General features: G+C 36.9%; 1 protein-coding gene across 1 annotated transcript in view; it reads left to right on the top strand.

Annotated features, from left to right (window-relative positions):
• The window catches only part of zmat4a (zinc finger, matrin-type 4a), a 58,677-nt gene that overhangs the window by 11,846 nt on the left and 25,865 nt on the right, over window positions 1–20,966 (top strand). The window contains exons 3-4 of the mRNA XM_060883333.1: window positions 9,890–9,979; window positions 19,943–20,099. Coding sequence (XP_060739316.1) covers window positions 9,890–9,979; window positions 19,943–20,099 — 247 coding nt within the window. The remainder of the gene's footprint in view (window positions 1–9,889; window positions 9,980–19,942; window positions 20,100–20,966) is intronic.

The following is a 20,966-nucleotide window of genomic DNA, read 5'->3' as shown; positions in this document are numbered from 1 at the left end:
AGATCTATATTATCCACACACTAAAATGCGCCTATAAGCGGACATTTTTACCTCTCTGTTTACTTTGTGTTCCTAAAAAGATCTATACTTGAATTATTAATAGACTAAGAACAGTGTACGCTGTACTATTTACTTCAGATCTGTTTCTTTGTGGTAACTGAGCTGCTAGTAAGAACGCACGGTTCAGATGTACATCCATAACCAGATCTCATATACTGTATATCTCGGTTTAAATGGGTTATAGAGTATATCACGAATTGTATCTTATGAATAGGGTTTAAGACGCGTTTATGTTTGCTCTGTTCTCGGGTTTTGGAGGCTTTTTGAAAGCTCTCTCACACACTCACACACACACACACTTAAGTTATAAGCCTACTAACTTGTCACTCAAATGTCAGATTGTGTACCCAGTTTTCCTTTTCAAGCGATTAGCATTAGCATGTAGTCAAGCTGCAGCATCGTCTAACGATTTGATCTGGCTATGCTGCAGAAAGTAATTTCTTTTTGACTTGTTACTCAGGCAAGCTCTTTGAGGCAGTGCTCTCTTCAGGAACCAGCTACACTTTCATATAACGGATACTTTTCTGTCATTCTAGCTGTCATAAAAAATCCTGCAAATAAGTTTAACATTCATCTAATTCTTAAGTTTGAAAGCTTGGTGTAAAAAAATTCCCTTTCCTCGAGATTACTTTATTTTGGATTACACGTAAACCATGTACAAATCTATTGAGCCTTACAAATGCTCTTCTCCAGACATCTTTCGGGCTTTTCTCAGCAGAGAACAACAGGCTGGAACAATTTCCTCTGCCTCACGTGATTTCTTAGTCTGTGTCATTAGCCTGCTGATGATCAGTGTGACTGTTTAATCGTCCTCCCTAAATGTAGCTGTGATAATTAGTTCCTTCACAATCACTGAGGAGCTTCCCTGAATTCATGCATGTATTAGCCGACACATTTAATACAGTCATAATAGTAGCACACTTTCACTATAGTCTTTGCATAAAGCTTCATTTGGAAGGAACTCAAAAATCATTTAAATGCAGCAGATGCACACGTTCTGCTCGCAATGTTACCAGCAGAGCCAAAAGAGGTTTATACAGAACAAACCAGTGGTAATTGGGGTACTTTCAAAACCAATGCTAATTTGGAGTCAACAAATCCTCTGTGTTGTCTGATATCCCTAATTCAGCCAGCTGAAACATTTAATGCTCACATCTTTCTGATCATGCAGCAGTATCAAAGCAAATTTAACTTAAAATTTTAAAGAGTAGGTAATATGTCCAGATCTTAGTTGAACAGACACCCCACACACACACACACACACACACACACACACACACAGGAATAACTCAGATGTCTCCTGCAAAATGATTCTCATGGTTCCTGGTTCACGAGCAGGAGTCTCTGATTGCTTGGATATGAAAAAAGTGACAGCCAAAGACCACAGAATAAATTGCTTTAGTATTTAAAGAAAAACGACATTGTATGACCTTCACTGAGGAACTGAGTATGACCTACCTTTCAGACAGATGAAAGCTAAATTACGGTGGATTGTAAAATGGCATTTAAAAGCATCTAATAAATATCGGATTCTCTTTGGACAGATTTATTTACAGAATTGATTTTATTGTCTGGATCATTTTTTGGATAAATTCTTATAGCTGAAATCTGTTTGGTTTTGTGGTATTTATTTAAAAGTATAAAAAAAAAAAATTAAAAGTATAAAAAATATATATTTACTAAATTGGCTAATGACACAAAATCCCTAAATCAATAGATTTAGGTTTTTAGAAAACATAAATACTTTTCAAATAAATTTGTGCTGCCAAAAAATAGTTAACAACATAATTTCTTATATTCCACATGGTTATATTTCAAAGAATGTAAAGTATATGACATATCAGGTATAAACAGACATTCCCTTACCAGCCTCAACAACAAAAAACAGCATCATGTTACAGGAAAAGATTAAAGCGCAAAATCATCTCCAATAAAAATAGTACAAAATGAAGTAAAAACAAAGACGCATCTGAAAGCATCATCACCTCATTACTTTCTTTCCATTTTCATGAATAATGAACACCATGAGCACATTAGAGCAGGGGTGGACTACGATTTCACAGCAAATTTTCAAACTATACAGCGAGCTGCTTCAATGCCTACAGCGTTGGTGAAACTTTTTCACTAATTACATTGACCCTATCTGTATTTTCTGTCAAGCACTCTTGAAAAAAGTCAATTTTTCAGAATGGCTTTCTTTCTCTGAGCAGCTTTCTATGCAAATATTGCTTTTGTTAGATCGGCTTATGGATGGTGGAAGGGCAGAAAAATGCATATTGCTGACTAGCAGGTTGTTGAAAAGCTTATTAACCGATTCTACGCATGACAGATTGCTAGCATAGTTATGCTTCTTGGTTAAAACGTGCACACTGAGCTTGCACATTCTCAACAAAATGACAGAGTACTGTATAAAGGAAATTTTTCTGGTATTTTTTCACATTAACAGCAAGAAAAAATGTTGTATTAAAATCATCATAAAATGCCTTTTTAATACTGACTTATGCTTATACACTACAGGAAACCTTTCAGGCATAAAACAGTTCCTTTCCATTTTTGTATAGATAATAAACCCTTTTTTATCACTTCCACCATTGGAGGCTAAGTGTGAAGCAAATAAAAGGGTGAGAGAAAACGATCCCCAAAGCCACTGGGAATAAATAGCAAGTCCCTTGGCATGGTGGTGGAGTTTTGTATGTCCAAGTCTTGTACGGAATATTAACCAAGATGTTTCTGAAAGCCATTTTTGTACTCAGCAGTCTGTCTGAGGGAACATTTCCTGCTGGTTCTCGGTCAGCTGTGGAAACAGATTTAATGTTGGATTATCACTGGAATTAATTAAGAAGAAACTTTTTTTGCTTTGTTGATTTGAATCTTAAGACTGGTAAGCTAATCGAAAAAAAAAAAGCAGAATAGTGATTAAGAAAAAAAATTCTCTTGATGTAGTTGAAGTAAAATATATATGAAATGCTCAGGAACTTTCTATTAAGTGTTTTTTATTCGCTGTAGTTTTAAACTCAGTGTTTTCTCTTGGGTTGAAACCCAAGGCAATCAAGGAAGGCAAATGTCAAATAAGCAGCCATTGGGACGTTTTATGGGCAGCTCTCTGTTTGTTTGTCTGCCAATTAAAAAAAATGAGCATGAGTGAATATTAAACGATTGCATGCATGAGTACATGCTGATGTTTTTTTATACACGTTGCTTTTCAGGTGATTAACATAACGTATAAAACTTGGGGCCATGCTGTTATATGAAAATAATCAAAAATGAGGTATTACTGTAAGAAAAAGGTTTTCTTCTTATACCACAACAAAAATGTTCCAATTACAATATTCAGTTTATTAATAAACAACACACCAAGCTTTTGTATCCATTTTTACTGACATTTAATATGGTGGAACATCCTCAAATCAAGTTAGTTCCATTAAAGCAGCTATAAATGATGTTTTTTTTTCACTTTCAAAGGTTTAAAATATAAGTTGCTTATCATGTCCTTCCTTTAATTTTAATGAAACATCTCTCTCCAAACAAGAAACACAAGCGTTTATTTTTTTTTCAAGCTTAAAAATGTCCACCATACAAGTTCCTTTGAATGAGCAGTTAATATAGAAATGTTAACGTGTTATCATTTTGTAGGTTCATTAAGGCCCCAGTGGATGGAATGTTCCACATTTTTCTGCTTTGTGGTCACTTCTGCAGTGAGCAGGATGCACAATTTTTCAGCCTTTCACAATTTCTAAATGTACTTCATGAGATCGACACATTTTGTACTGAGGTAGTCCCAGGAGCAAACAGAACAGGATGTGTTTTGAGAAAAGAAAGTGCACACTCTGAAAACCAAAAAAGGCAACGTTTTTTTACTCTATCTATCCATTTGCTATTGTTTAGGTCACAACCAAATGGTAATAAGGTAAAGCGTGCATGTGTTTATTTGCATGCATGTTCTTATTGGCAAACCCTTCACTTACTTATCTGTCTCTTTTCACGTTCTGCTTTTCTTATTTGGTCTTTGATTTCTGTTTGTTTTCTTTTTTCAGTTTGAAAGCATTTTAAGCCTTTTCCCTCAATTGGATCTTTTTCCTTGTATAAAATTATTTCCTAGTTTGCTGAACTGTGCTTTTTTCTGTTTTATTATTACATCTGTTTTTGGTATATGATTAACTATCGTGGATTCAGAAAGTGTTCAGTCCCCTTTACCTATTGCACACTTTATTGTTTCAACATTTAATTACCTAAAATGTCAAACTGGTAACGTGTTTTTAGAGAAAAATGTATTAAAAATCAAAAACTGTAATCTCTGATTCACAAAAGAATTCAGACCCTTTGTTGTGGCACTTCATTATTTATTTATTTATTTATTTATTTATACTTGAGATGTGTCTTTGAGTCCATCTTTTGCAATGTGAATTGATAAGACGTCATTTGGAAAGGCACACTGCAATTTACACTGCATTGTTTGGACATAAACTAAACCTTGCAGTCCAAGAAACAGTCTGTAGATCTCTGATCAGATTTTGGCAAAGCATGGATCAAGGCAAGGATACAAACCAGTTTCTAAGGCTAATTTCTGAGTGTCTTAAGGATCAAAGTGACCTCAACAGTTTTGAAATGGTAGAAGTTTGGCACAATATTCCTAGAGTTGGCCATCCGGGAAAAATAGGTAGGGATAGAGAGATAAGAAGAAGGGCTAGGCAGATGATAAGTCTAAAAGAGCTCCAAAAGTCCTGTGCAGAGATTGGAGTACCTGCACATCACCTGGCTAATACCATCCCAACTGTGAAACATAGTGGCAGCAGCATCATGTGATGAGGATCCAGCAGCAGGGACAGGAAGGCTGGTAACAGTTAAGGGATAGCAGGAATAAAAATAGGAACATTCTTGACAAAAACCTTCTCCAGAGAAAAACTCAGCCTTTTGTGACACTTCATCTTTCAGTATGACAATGACACAAAGCATACAATCAAAACAACTCTAGTGTGGCCTCAGGGCAAGTTTTTTAATGACCTTGAGTGGCCAAGTCTAAGCCTAGCCTTAAACCTCAATGAATATCTGCACATTTGAAGGTGCATAGGTGGTCACCATCCAATCTGATGAAGCTTGATAGGATCTTACATGAAGAATGACATAAACTGTCCAAATCTGTGTTTGCAAAGTTCTGAATACTTTTGATCTACTGTATTAGTAGTCTGCTTATTAATCGTTCAGTCTCATGTTCCATCCTCGGAAACCTAATATATGAGCATACAGTACCTGTTAATGGCTCTGCATATATCCAGCGTGAGGAAAAGGGCTCAGAAAATCACTCTGGATCCCTCACATCCAAGTCATCCACTTATTGAACTTTTACCATCTGGCCGACAATACAGAGCCCAAAATACTAGCGCAGCCATGCACATGTACAGTTTCTTCCCCAGGCAATCTACAAAGCTCATGAACAGCTAAATGTTCCCAACATTATACAATAACAATGTGCATTAACCTTACATTTAATAGTTACCATCTCCATTTTAGTACATTGCTGCATCTCATTCTATTCTATTCTATTCTACCATCTATAGCACAACAGTACATACAATTTATTTATTTTAAAGTTTTTACATATGTGTATTTTTTGTACCGATCTTGTGGTCTCTGTGTACTGGAAGCATATGACACAAAAATAAATTCCTTGTATGCGCAAGCATACTTGGCAATAAAGCTCCTTCTGATTGTGAAGGGTGCAGTCCGATCAGCTATATGTCCAGTCTTTCGAGAGGTGTGTGTCTGCTGGGAAATATCCTACAGGAAGAGCTTTGTAGTTGCCATCTGAATTGTCAATCAAACTTTTTACTAGATGGTTCTAGGCCATGCCATGTGATGAAAAGCCTCAGACTCTTCAGTAACAGGCGAGATGTCTGGCTTTACAAGATTATGTGATGCCTTTGTGTCTGCGATCGTTGTCACTTTTCTGCCTTAAAATGCTTCTGCCTTGATTCATGAAACTTGGTTGTTAAATGGCTGTTGAAGGTGGTGAGAAAATGGTGGTGAGGTAAAAGCAAGTGATGTCTGAACAAAAACAACAGCACACACTGTGCTTTGATGAATTATATAGATTTATTGATTAATTGACCTCTAGAGATACAACTTTCTGTTTACAAGAGTGCATCATTTTCAGACTACAAAAGACTGCAGTTTGCTTCTTGGAAGGTTGTCAGATGGATCTCGTCATGAGGGCACACTGACTGTCCCATCAATTATACTTCGACTGTGCATCCTGATGTCTAGTCTTCTTTAAAATCAGCAGGGAATTTGTACAGGAACAATCCTTTGCAGTCTAAATAGTTGACAAACAGCATTTATTACCTCTATGGTCACTGTCTGGAGATGGACAACACAGTGGGGAATGGCTGTGCTTGGAATTCATAATAAAACAGATTTTAAAACAGCATCAGAAAAAACACAGATTTAAGGGAAAAAATGCTATGTTGAAATTGGAAAGAACAATGACAAAATGGAAAGAGACTGAGTCTTTTTATACTCTATGATGATAATATTAAACCTTATGGCCTGAAAGTTATCCAGGCTACCAACATACACTCCTCAGAAACTCCTGTGTGAAACACACTGATGTCGCCAAACTGCCTCAAGGTTCAAAATAATACACTTTCTGCGATACTTTTCTGCTTAACATTATTTGAGGTATGATAGCCAACCTGTCAAGTTGAATCAGCTTGGCCATTTTTTCTAAACTTTTATGAACAAAGTTCCTGCCAAGTAGCAGAAATACTCAAACCACTACTCAAACTCAGTGGGTTTTATTCACTTGTACACTACTATCCTGTACTATGGATTTTAAATGCTTTCACATTTTCACCATTTTTATGTTATGAGGCATCAAAAATGAAGTAAGAAAAGAATTGCTTTTAAACTAGTCCAAAAGAAGGAGCAAGGCTGCAGAATAGCTTTTCTGATTTCTTCAGTTTGTCAGTTTCAATAACTTTCAGGACTATTTTTCTCTTTTTCTCTTTTTCAATTTAATAACCAACCTCCCTATCCACGACTTCCAAAAGAAAGGAAAACAAACAGGACATTTTTGACAGACTTTCAGTCATCTATAAAAATTGGGAGATACTGTTGAGCTAGGCTGATCCTACTTATGATCTAGTTCAGTCTAGAGGTGTGTTTAGGACTGTTTTTGTTGTTGTTTTTTAAATTACACGCAAACCCACTCCCAAAGGAACACTGATGAATTCCACCTTTTCCCAGAGGAATTCTGACTAATTACCCACTTCCAAACCCATCTGCAATATTTTCTAATGAACATAGTTGGCTTTATTTACTTAGGATTATTAATAAATTGGTCTTTTAAATCACTTTTTTGTTCTTGTGAGCTCTTGGACATGATGCACAGCTCTACAGTAGCTCAATCTGGTGTTTTATAACTTTATTTTATCAACCCAAATACATATTTTTTTTAAATATTTTGTAGTCTCCCACCTTCCATGGCAATGACAAATGAATGTAAGTAGAAAATGGTTTACCTAAGAAGGTACTGTTATTACCTTGACTGTGATTAAAAGAGTCTTCTCTCCTCTATTAAATTGAAACTTTTTTCTCTTTCACAGATGGATGTCATCTGTAAAATGTGAGAGACAGATGGTGGCTTTTCGTGAATGTAACATCTGCATCAGGCTACAGGCAGAATGTTGAGTCAGGCTTATAAGTTTTAGTGGTGAAAAGTGCTTCGGTTCAAGTTGTTTCCTTAGCCTGTATTCCTGACACCTGCTTGTAGTCAGCAACAACTTGAGTGTTACTCACAGTGGTATGGGGCATGTCGTTAGAATACCTCTTCCTCAAATAACAACAGTAACCAATATTATCTAAGGTACCAATCACCAGCTTTGTTTCTGAATTTTTCCCTTCCAACAGAATTCCAGCTTAAGATCAACGTAACAGACCTGCATCAGATAATCAGATTTGATTTGTCATCTATTTTGTTAAAATGAAATGCTGTATGAAGATAAATCTCCAGAATCAGTGTAAGCAATCAGTGATCTAAGCTAGGATTATACCTGATGCAGAGCTTTCCAATTGCCAATGTTTACACACTTGCCTTTGGTACATCTGTTCACTGATTAAGGTTTCAGGGCAAAAATGAAACATATACCCAGAATACATCTTTCCTCCTGGAATACCTTCTTTGACCCTGTCCTTTGAACAAGGTAAAAAGTAAAGATGGCAAGGTTATGATGCTTGAGATATGGTCTTGAGAAGATCATAGAAACAGTGGCATCGGTGTCAATGTAGATAGAATAGAAAGCCATTATACCAACCTTTCTATGACAATAAACATTATATTTCACAATTTCAAATGAAAATGGTTTAATGTAATTCTTTGAGTATTTGATTCATTACCAAAGAGCAAATTTTGCTTCACTACACTAGTAAACATCTTTTGCTCCATGGCCAACGGCAGTTTCCATTTCTCTTGTTTTTTTTTTCATGCTGCTTGTGTCATGGCAACTGCTGTAGTATTGGTTGCTTTACCAGCAACGGTTCTGCAGCCAAACCCACACCAGTTCCTGATCTGATCTGGACTAGTGTCCTACTGGCTCTACTTCATGGACCTGACTTTGACAACCACTGTACTCCAAATCCACATGCCAGAGTGTGAATATGTGTAGCATCTGATGGTCTTTCTTTCTTTCTTTCTTTCTTTCTTTCTTTCTTTCTTTCTTTCTTTCGTTCTTTCGTTCTTTCTTTCTATTCTGCTACCCTTTTCCATCTCTCTCTCTCTCTCTCTCTCTCTCTCTCTCTCTCTCTCTCTCTCTCTCTCTCTTTGCCCTACCATCCAACTCTTCTTGTCAAATGGCATCACTTCCACATAAACTGAAGCAGCGAATCGATTGTCGGCGTGAAAGCAGTCATGCCATCCGGCTGAAGGCATTGATGAATTTGTGACCTATCGTTTTGTAATAGTGGCTGCAATAATAATTTATCAGTGAGAACAGTCTTTTTTTCTTTTGTTCCTCACACCCTCCTCCAGTTAATGCCCGTTCCAGCTGTGCATATTGTCTATTCGGGCACGGTTAACAGAATTTAAATCATTATCTTAGTAAAGAACAGTTTATTTTTGTCATTTTCACAGTGTCAGATAGATAGTTTTGCACTCTACCAGAAGGAGTCTGGAAATAGTGTCACATAGACAAGCTGTGGTGAATCGGTAAAGTCTAGCCTCGTCATTTTGCTGTGAAGACAAACTGCTTTCAATTAAATGTGCCTGGACATTTGTACATAAAAAAGACATTGTACGCCCTCATGCTATTCATTTTTATATTTCATACTACTTATGTCTAACTGTTTTAAATCTATCTAGCAAGTGAGTTGCTTGTCTCTTCTGGGTGTGGCACTAGTACAACACTAGTAATTTGTTAACTAACTGACTATGTACACCCACCAGAGCCTTCTTATTTTCTTTTTAGAAGCTAAAACTTTTTAAAAGTTAATCTTTTAAAAATGTTAAGAGCTTGTATATGACAAGTTAAGATTTTCTTCTGTTTTCATTAGAAAATTGCGTTTTTGAACCATAATGTTGTAATTGGGAAGCTGAAGAAAAGGAAAATTTTGCTGTGTTCATTCTTCATGAAAGAAATGGGCGGTGAAGGAACTGCTGTTTATAGTTGCTATAACACAAGAGAAAGCATTAACTTCCTTGTTTCATGGAAAATCCACGACATGGATAAAAGTATAATGTCCACTTTGTGTCAGTTTTTTCTTTTACAGTTATTGCCTTGGAGTTGAATATTTTCACACCTCCAAGTGTGTCCTGACTTTTATTTCTCATTCTTTGCAGAGTCGAAAACATGCAAACAAAGTGCGTCTCTACTACATGCTTCACCCAGTGGATGGAGGATGTCCGGCCAAGAAACTACGGACACACAACGTGAGTATTATCCTTTTTTTATTATGCTTAGTTGTAGTTGTATTTTTACTGAAACAAGACCCCATGATTCCATGTACGTGTGTGTGTGTGTGTGTGTGTGTGTGTGTGTGTGTGTGAGAGAGTGTGTGTGTGTGAGTGTGTGTGTGTGTGTGTGTGTGTGTGAGGGTGGTGGTGGGGGGGATTTTGGGGTGTTGTGAATGGATAAACGGCCTCGTTTCTGCCTTGCTGGATTTACAAGCGATGCGCACTCAGAGCAATTTGAGCGTCATTCCAATTTTCTTTCAAGCGAAGAGAAGAAAATGCTTCAAGCTCAAAGTCAGACGCTGTTCCCGCTGTCATAATTCGTGTTATGACAGCGGGAACAGTGTTGGGTTGTCAGCTTTTAGCCAACAAAGGGTGAACTTTTTGTGGCAAACAGAGAAGCTGTGTTCCTCTAGCGAGGATGGTGGACAAGGTGCTCTTGTTGAATGTTACAGTATTAAAACTTCAGTGTGTGATGTATTTGATTCAAATCTTAATTAGACCATTTGTTGGCGTTTAAGCAGTTTTGGTCAATGTATTAGACTTAATTCATTTCTATGAGTTTGTCTCATGAAGCCAGATTACTGAATGCCCATTCTGGCATCTGATTGGTCAGAAGTATATTGGCCAATTTTCCACAACAGCAGCTCTGAGTTTCTGGCTTCAAGGCAAATCACAGGTATTATATTAATAGGCTCATAGTAACACTATGTTTTCTGTAGTAACTATAAAAGTCGATTAATTTGGCACAAATATTTTTAAGATTTAAGATGATTAAATAGATAAATAAATAATGGACTCAGAATCTTTAAATTTCAATGTTCTGTTTCTTTCGGTTATATTTTTGGTCTCCTTTCCCAAAGATGTCGACGGATTTATAGTTTCTATAGTAACTAGTGTCTATGGTGGCATCTTACTAATACTGTAGTTCTCTGGTGTTGTTTTTGCAATATCATTATTAATAAGAGAAAAGCCTTTTGCTCGTTATTAAATGCTGTGGCATAAGAGGGATAAAAGATAAAACCATTCAGCTAGTTAAAAGTTGTTAGTCAAGTCAAGTCAAGTCAAGAAGCTTTTATTGTCATTTCAACCATATATAGCTGTTGCAGTACACAGTGAAATGAGACAACGTTTCTGAAGGATCAGGGTGCTACATAAAACAAAGAAAGGGCTAAGGACTTGTAAGTAATCCTAGCCACATAAAGTGCAACTGTGCAACCTGGTGCAAACAGTGCAGGACAACGAAGACAGACAAGACAGTGCAGGACAAAAGACAGTGCAGACAAAAAAGTTACAAGACAATACAAAAAGTACAAAAAATACAATACACAAAAGACAATAAACAGTAAACAGAAACAGCGCCGACCAGTGTAAATACTGTACTGTATGTGAATACTGAATGTTCAAACAATATTCAGTGCAGTAATACAATAATGAACACAGTTTCTTAGCAGCAGGTTTTTGAGATAATGTATAGAATTGTGCAAAAACTGCAAACGACTGAAATATTGTACAGTATGTGCAAAACGACTGAAATGTTGGACAGTTTGTGCAAAAGAGCAAATAAGTTAGAGGTGGGTTCTGGTCTAGATAAAAGTGACATGGTTTACTTTCAATTTTGAATTTAAAAAAGTCTCTAAAATTCTGTGCACTTGAGTTGGGTAGATTTTTGGAATAAATGTTGACATTCTGAGCCTGTTTGCTTTTCATTTGTTTAATGCAAGTAAAAATATTCTTTTGGTGCTTTACAACCTTCTTCCTGACCATAAGCATTCATGGAGACGTTAAAAATACATGGCTGTGTTTTAATTACTTTTTTTTTCCTTCGTTGTTGTTGCACTGTTCTCAGCCTCCTGCTCTCCTCCCTGTGTTCCCGCAGTGCTAGATGCCTGTGGAGTTCGCAGATGCTGCGTTTAACGTCCCATTGCCTCTAAACACACCCACAAAAGAGCTCTCTCCATGGGGCCTAGCGTGTCCTTTAAATGTTGATTTGAGAAGAGAAGCCCTGAGATCCAAACACTGTGATGTAATTCAATTAAGGGACTCAAATAAGTTTTTTAACTTCTTTTTGCAGGGAATTTCACGTTTGTGTAGTGTACAAAATATAGATTGTTTGCGGTTGTTAGGAAAAATGAACGTTGTTTCTGTGCCACCTGAAAAACCCCCAGCTCAGATGTATATGCTCTGACAATGAAGACGTAGCACTTGGGGCTGAATGGAGCATTGAGACTGAAATCCCTGCGGTGTTTAATCTCTATCTGCCATCTGTTAACGGAGTGCTTCGGCGGAAAATCAAATTTCCGCTTCAGATGGAGCCAGTCAGCCAAGACATGATTGCTATCTTGCGTTGTGTACTAGAGCTTTGATGCTAATGCAGCTAGCATGGGAAGATTTATATATTTATTTCTTTTTTTTAAGTAAGGAGTCTTGGAGTCGTCCATAAACATATGTACAAATTTTGACCATGAAGGTGTGTTGCCTAGAAAGATAAAATCAGCTAATATACTAACATAAAAACGAGCATACAATTATATGTCCCTAATTTCATACATCTACATAAACAATTCTACTTTATTGTGTAGCAGAAATAGAGTGAGTTTTGTGTTCACGCTGAAAGTTGGACGGTTCCTGCACTCAATGCTTGTGGCATTGTTTATGTAGAGATACAGGGGCAGTATTACCATGAGCTGTCACTGGATAAGAAACAAATTTCAAGATGGCCACCAACACTCTGATTGGCAAGACGTCAGTACTGCCATTAAATGTGTCTGACATCCTTTGTCATTGAAAGGGAAACAGTTTGTACTTCCTGTTTGTAAAATCTACTAAGTGTTCTACTGGATACTGTACAACTCTGTTAAAACTCATACACTAGAGTACGTAGTGCATAGTGTGTAGCGAGTCATTTGTGGCCAAAGTCATCTGGGTTTCTTTCTGGGTAGTGTTAATTTCGTCAGACGAGACGAGACGAAATATGTTCGTCAACAACCTTTTTTTTCATGACTAAGACGAGATGATGACAAGACTGCACCACTGTCCAAAAACGCTGACTAAGACTAAATTAACGTGTTATTGTTGACGAAAAAAGACGAGACGAAAATGTAAAATAAAAACTGTGATTTTTATTTATTTTTATTTATTCATTTTCGTCTACAATTGTCTCTGCTTTTTCATCAGCTGTTACGCCTTTAAAATATTCAGAACGAGTTCGCGGCTTCGGTGTTTCATGGCAACGGTGTGTTATAGTTCGCAGCGGTCTGTTATCAAGAAATAAAATAGTGTGTGCGTAGAAAGAATTCGTCCATGCGCTGCTCAAAAAATAAATAAATAAATAAATGAAAAATCCTGAGCGCAAGTCCACCCCTTGTCTAGGAGGCTCTTTTATTGTATATGACAGCTTATGTCCCGATGACCGGTCTTTGCATTACGATTAAAAGCAGTATCAATAAAGTAAAAAATGTGATGTGCAGCCAAGTTCAAGTGTATGCACTGTTTAAACGAGTGTTCTCAACTTCTCACTGATACTTTTGTGATTCGCGGAGTTTTGACAAGTTTTAAAGCCTTGATATTGTTTCTTATTCAAAAGTGGTGACAGAAAAAACTCAGCACCCCAACCTGAAACCTCTTCCCATGCCTCTCCACAATCACATCATAATCAAAATGAATAATTAGGCTTAAAAGCAAATGTATATGTAAGGGAATCAAGTTTAACAATTACATGTAATATTGCTCCAAATATCATCAACAATGGTGTGTGCAATATATATATATATACCTACAGTTTTGATCGTAGGCTTTTCATTAAGTTATTTATTTCCACTATAACACTTGTGTTCCTGATATTATTGCATTTAATGAGGCTTCGTTGTATTTATTCTTACAATAGATTCCAGATGTGGTCAAGCTACAATTTTTTGACTAAAACTAGACTTAAATTAAAATACTTTTAGTCGACTAAAACTTGACTAAGATACCTTGAGTTTTCTTTTGACTAAAACCAGACTAAAATGACGAGACTTTTAGTCGACTACAACTAAGACTAGCAAAAAAGATATGTGAATGACTAAATATGACTAAAATGAACAAGGACATTTGGCACAAGACTAAGACTAAATGAAAAATAGGTGACGAAATTAACACTATTTCTGGGCAATGTTTTGTCAATCTCTAACTAGTGTCTTTGCTTTGTCTGGTGTGAAGTACTGTAAGTGACAGTGTTTCTCCATGTGGTTATCAGAATCAAGAAAGTATTCATGAACACAATGATTTTTATAATCGAACCGCTGATAGAAAATGTTTTTGTTGCAGGCACAATAAAATGAAAAGACTCCACTTTTTATAGTGAGTATTTCATCTGGATTTAACATGTGAAACCCTTTTTTTTTATTTCTCTCAGAGATCCCGGCAGAGTTTAACGTCAGCACTTTACTGAGGGAGGAAAACAATATCGAGGTGGAAGCAATTATTTTTTTAGTCAGAAATGTGAGCTTTGCATGGCGGCTTTTCTGATAGAAACTGAAGATTATTATGATGCGTAGAGCTATAATGTGTTTTACTCTAACGCTAAAGGTTGTTTTCTGCTTGAAGGCGAGAATAACTTTACTATGATTGCAGTTTGATGTGATAATCTCGCTTATGTTTGGGAAGAAGATTAAAAACAGTCTAAATACAATCTAAAACCTCTTTATTTCTGCTCCTTAATATTTCCTGTAAATGTGTCACTATAGATCTGCTTTCCAACATGTAGGAGGATTTTTGTTATTTATTTATTTATTTATTATGTCACGTTCGCTAAAGGAAAACGTTGTCATTATTCTAGTTTTGTCAAGTTGTGAACTTTCTGCATGATTTCACACTGTATAAAGTACCCTGTTACAGGGTAAGCAGGGAATACAGGGAACATTTACAAAATGTTCACTATTTATTAACCGACCAAAAATAAATAAATAAATAAATGAAATCATTACAGCATCATTTTGTCTTCTTGGTAATGGAGCCTCAATGAGCCGACAGTAAAACCTCAGTGAATCAGCACTGACTCTTTCTAAACTCTTACTAAAAAACTGCTAAAACTCCACAACAGCCTGTTAAAGATGAAATAATTAGCATCTTGGGACGTGTTTCCGAGTCGTCTGGGGTTTAATTAGTGAACTAATTAGCGGCGTTTAATATCGACCTGAATTTGGAGGAAGAGAGAAAACCGATATGCTGACTTTTCTTCTCTGTCCGTTTGCATGATGTCTACAGTACATACGGCTGTAATTTGCCTTCGAGGCAAAACACAAGTGTGTTTAATAGGGAGCAATCCAGGAATAGTGTATCTTCTCATGATCATTTCATCACAATGACAGGTAGTAGGTGAGAATTTGATGCTTAGATTAACAGGGTAAATAGCAGGAGCACTAACACAGAACAGGTGAATACTGTAAGGTAGCAGTTTTTGAAAAAAAGCTCAGTTCTTAGAAGTGCAATATGTACAGTACATTATTAGACTTATCCATGTAAATGAAACTACAATTAAACTGTGTTAAATTGCACATATGCACTATAATAAATATATTTAGTATGAGAAATAGATTTTTTACTTTGTTGTATTCTTTTTTTTCCCTTAAAATGATTAGGTTTGTGTTATGGTCAAATCGTCATATCGCTATAGAATAATATACTCACAGCATCAGGAGATATCACTGTAATGACTTATCTATACTTGTTATGGGAGCTAATAATATTAGGCTAAATAATAGGCTAAAATGTAAAGGTTCTGGAAGTTTCTGGGATTATAAACTTAAAGGAAATCATACTTTTTTTGTACAAATGTCACTTATTAATGAACTACCATTTTATGTTTCTGCTAAGAGAACCATATGTAACATACTCCTCATGTTGTTTATAAAGCATAAGTACCACAATAGCAGCAAAAATGATGCTCGGAACAAATATTAAAGTTGCAGATGGTGCGTTAAAGTGGCTCAGGCTGGTTTAATTACAGGAAAAAAAGTTTGAAGAATAAAATCTCTCTCTCATTTTGTAAGCAGGATAATTACTACCAGAATCAGAAGGTGTGAAGAATAAAAATGAAGTAATTTTCTGTCTTTGACTATGTGTTACATATTTTAATTACGCTCACTGGCTGTAATGGAGCTGAAAGCAATAGCCATCATTATGATCAAAGAGCTCTCAGAAATCCTGAAACTCCATATATATTCTGATTAAAAATAAAAAGTTAAAAAGGACAGTGAGCACGGCGTAACCTACTTCCCGGGAAACTGCATATGGAGTGTGTGACGTCATGAGGAAGATGATTCGAGGCAGATGGAGAATACTCAAGCCAAGCAGTTCTTCATGAAATGGCATGTTTGTTTCTGATCAGAATCCCACTTTAATGTCTCAGAACCTGCTGCCGTATTTAAATCCGACTCTAATTAAACACACGTGATCCACTTTCTCATCGTTCAGCATGTCTAAAGATTATACTGTATAAAGCAAATGTAGTGTACTTCAGTTACAAACATACAGACTGGGAGGGAAAATGTAGCACAGTGCACAAAATGTGAGATTTCATATATGTACATTCATTGGACAACTTCACTGCTGTCAAAGAAAATCTCAGGTTGTCAGTGTTCACTCACTAACACATAGCTGCCAGAAATTTTGAATTTGTTTCTTAAAATGCAAATGGAAATTTAAAATGGTAAAATGAAGATGCATTTTTACGTTTTCCTTAGCGCTCATTTTTATGAGACAGAAATACCTGGATAAAATAGCAAATGGAAATTTCTGAAAGAAAATAAAAAATATTAAAATGAAAGAAATAATAAAAGGAATATATACTGTAGTAATAATAAAAAAGTAAGAAAGAAGGAAAGAAAGAACAAATGGATGAATAGAGAGGAATGAATGAAGAGAGAGAGAAAATAGAAGGAAAAACTAATTTTGGGAAAGACCTCGAATGAAGGAAGGAAAGGTAAATGTCAAAGAAAATGACAAAAGAAATCATTTTAAAAAAGTTATAAGGACATTTTTGAAAGACGGAGGAGAAAAAAAACCATCTGAAAATAAAATATCAAAACTTTAAGCTTGTCAGAAAAAAAACAAAGAATGTCAAGAAAACAAAACAACAAAATAAACAAATACCACAGAAAAATGACAAGGAAGGAAGGAAGATTAAATGTCAGTAAGACCAATGATAAAAGAAAATTTATGAAAAACAATAGGAAAGTAAAAACATCAGAAAAGAATCTGGCAAAAGAAATAATTGGGGGGAAAAAGAAAAGTATAAAGAAGATCTGAAAAAAAATGGTAAAATGAAAAATGCCAGAAAGGAAAAAAGAGGAGAAAGAAAGAGGAAAAAAGAAACTAACCTCAAATGGGATTAAGAAAGAAAGAAAGAAGTAATTTCTAATGAAGTCATTTCTGCTCAGTACATGTGAACGAGTGATTTGAGGCTGATTCCTTTCTTGTCTTTTTTATTTTAAGACTGAAGTGAGTGTGGATGCAGTGACAGCAGATATCTAGTCTTCTATTATCCACATACACTCAGGTGTCCTTGTACTAAAAGTGAACTTACTGCCTGCATTGATTTTGTTCCTCAGTACATTGTGAAGTTCACTGTGAGTCATTGTAGTGAGGTGCTTCTGTCTCGTCCTGTCACAGAGCAACTCTGGAAGGGTGCCATTATTTCTGCTCAGCATATTGAGTTTTGAGAACCGAGTCGTCTGTGCAAAACATGACAGATCTCGTCTTGTCTCGTCTCACCTCAGCTCTGACTTCTTTCTGGAAATGTAGCTCACATCTGCTGTGTTTCTGAAACAACCGATTACTGATGCACAGAATTACACAAAAATACACAGATACATTACAGACACAATGCACTGAAAATACTGCTCGTGTGTGTGAGCGTGTGTGTGTGTGCACGCACTTTTCCTTTGTCTGAGGACTATACTTTGTGTGTGTGTTTGCCCCTTTGTTTGAAGAGCTTGCTTTGTTTGTGTGTGTGTGTTTGTAAATCTGTGTGTGTGCACTTTTCGTTTGAAGAATGAACTTGGTATCTGTGTATGTCTGTGTATGTGTGTAGGGATTTTTCCTTTTTTTTTTTTTTAGGCTGTATTTTTTTAAGGGTGTTCCTGTGTATTTCCTTTAAAGACTGTCCTATGTTTGTGTGTATATATGTGTATATATATATATATATATATATATACACACACACACTCACCGGCCACTTTATTAGGTACTCCTTTCTAGTACCGGTGTGGTCTTCTGCTGCTGTAGCCCATCCGCCTCAAGGTTCGACGTGTTGTGCATTCAGAGATGCTCTTCTGCATACCTCGGTTGTAACAAGTGGTTATTTGAGTTACTGTTGCCTTTCTATCAGCTCGAACCAGTCTGGCTATTCTCCTCTGACCTCTGGCATCAACAAGGCATTTGCGCCCACAGAACTGCTGCTCACTGGATATTTTCTCTTTTTCGGACCATTCTCTGTAAACCCTAAAGATGGTTGTGCGTGAAAATCCCAGTAGATCAGCAGTTTCTGAAATACTCAGACCAGCCCGTCTGGCACCAACAACCATGACACGTTCAAAGTCACTTAAATCACCTTTCTTCCCCATTCTGATGCTCAGTTTGAACTGCAGCAGCTTGTCTTGACCATGTCTACATGCCTAAATGCATTGAGTTGCTGCCATGTGATTGGCTGATTAGAAATTTGCGTTAACGAGCAGTTGGACAGGTGTACCTAATAAAGTGGCCAATGAGTATGTGTATATATATATATATATATATATATCATCACTGTCAGACGGAATCCTCGTATCTCCAAAACCGTTATTTTTCAGGAAATTAAAAAAAACGCCGTACCTTATCTGCAATGCACAGGGTTTAGTCCGCGTTGCAGTGGATTGTCTTGCACTAAATTCCTGTCCTAGAACTAGAGGGGGTCAAGATTTTTTTTCTTTGAGCCCAGTGTTTTGAAGACATTTACCTCAGAAGAGGAGAAATTACCTTCTTCTTGAGGAGAAATATGCAGCGAAGCTCTCCCGCGGAGTGAGGAAGAGGTGGACAGTTGAAGTGTCCAATGGAGTTATGAGATTTGCGCTCAAGCTATTTTCAAGACTTTAGATTGGTTAATAACCTCTAAAAATAACAGACCCACGTGGGCACTGACCAATAGCATCGATATGTGAAATTGACAAAATTTGGACATACGAGGTTTCCGCCCGACAGCGACGATATATATATATGTATGTGTGTGTGTTTGTGTGTGTGTGTTTGTGTGGACTCCTATTTAACAAGTCATAAGTTGGACACACTCCATGAGGGAGTGTGTAATTTGTCTCACACAATCTACACAGGGAGATGATGGGAAAGCTCTTCAGATGTTTCACAAGTCAGGATGTGCTAAACACACACATGCACACCCACAGAGCAGGTAAATGAGCTCTTCCTATGCAGCACTCAGCTTCTCTATGTGTCTCTCTGATGATATATCATTTCTCTCTCATTTATATTGTAATTATATCAATTACACCACAGCGCAGTTGGAGTTATGATTGTTCAGAAGGCGTTGATTCGTTTCCTGTAACAGCAGCTCAAACAGTAGTGCAGGTTTATTATGATGTGCTTGTTCTAATATCGCAATCCTTTCTATAGTAACAGCTCATACAATTGGCTTGACTAGTGGATGGAAAGTATTCTGGATTGAATTATTTTCTTCAACATTTATGGATGGAGTCTCCAGCATCAGTGCTTTGGAAAGAAGTCAGAGGTGAAGCTGTGCTGTTAGTGTTTTCTGTATAAGTAGTGATTTAACACAGCTAGTGCCAATGCAGAAGCTAAAGGCTGGAGAAATCTTTTATGTTCAATCTTTAATAAAAGTGCATGTTTTGGTGTGTGTGTGTGTGTGTGTGTGTGTGTGTGTGTGTGTGTGTGCATGTGTGTGTGTTGCAGGGCAGCGAGGAAGGAGATGTGGACAAGAATAAGTGCTGCACGTTGTGTAACATGTCCTTTACCTCAGCCGTGGTTGCGCAGTCGCATTATCAAGGCAAGATCCACGCTAAGAGACTCAAGCTAGTGCTTGGAGAACAGCCTAGCATCATAGGGAAAGGTAACACACATGCACACACAAACACATGCACAAAGAAATGAAAACCTGAGGGGAATTATTACAACCTGGTAAACCTGTTGAAAAATATGTTGTTGTTGTTGTTGTTGTTCACCTGCTAAATCTGTCACAAACACCATGTTGTAAAAATGTAATTCTTGATGTATTCACAACTTTCTCATAACTTTGGACTCACAAGTTGTGACACCATATTGACATTTTCCAGTATGGCGGCTCCCACAGAAGTTTAATTAGCGCTCGATGCTAAGAGCAATTGAACTGCAATTTTAGTTATTCTGAGATTTTTCTTAGTAAATTAACAGCAGGGGGCACGGTGACTTAGTGGTTAACACGTTCGCCTCACACCTCCAGGGTTGGGGGTTCGATTCCCGCCTCCGCCTTGTGTGTGTGGAGTTTGCATGTTCTCCTCATGCCTCGGGGGTTTCCTCCGGGTACTCCGGTTTCCTCCCCCGGTCCAAAGACATGCATGGTAGGTTGATTGGCATCTCTGGAAAATTGTCCGTAGTGTGTGATTGCGTGAGTGAATGATAGTGTGTGTGCCCTGCGATGGGTTGGCACTCCGTCCAGGGTGTATCCTGCCTTGATGCCCAATGACGCCTGAGATTTGCACAGGCTCCCCGTGACCTGAGGTAGTTCGGGTAAGCGGTAGAAAATGAATGAATGAATGAATGATTTTAACAGCACATCTGAGGGAAATATTAATATTTTCTTTCATTTTGTCTCATGTTTTTTTTTTTTTTTAGTAGCGGGTTCCCATAGCAATTAAACAGCATTGAGGTGTCCGTTTTAAAAGAACTAATTATTTTTTATGGCCTTTTTTAGCTCTGCTTGTTCATTTAGCACAACAGA

Source organism: Tachysurus vachellii, chromosome 12 (assembly GCF_030014155.1).
Source record: "Tachysurus vachellii isolate PV-2020 chromosome 12, HZAU_Pvac_v1, whole genome shotgun sequence".
Lineage (NCBI taxonomy): Eukaryota > Metazoa > Chordata > Actinopteri > Siluriformes > Bagridae > Tachysurus > Tachysurus vachellii.
Note: the sequence above shows the minus strand (reverse complement) of the source record. Positions and strands in the feature narration are given on the sequence as shown.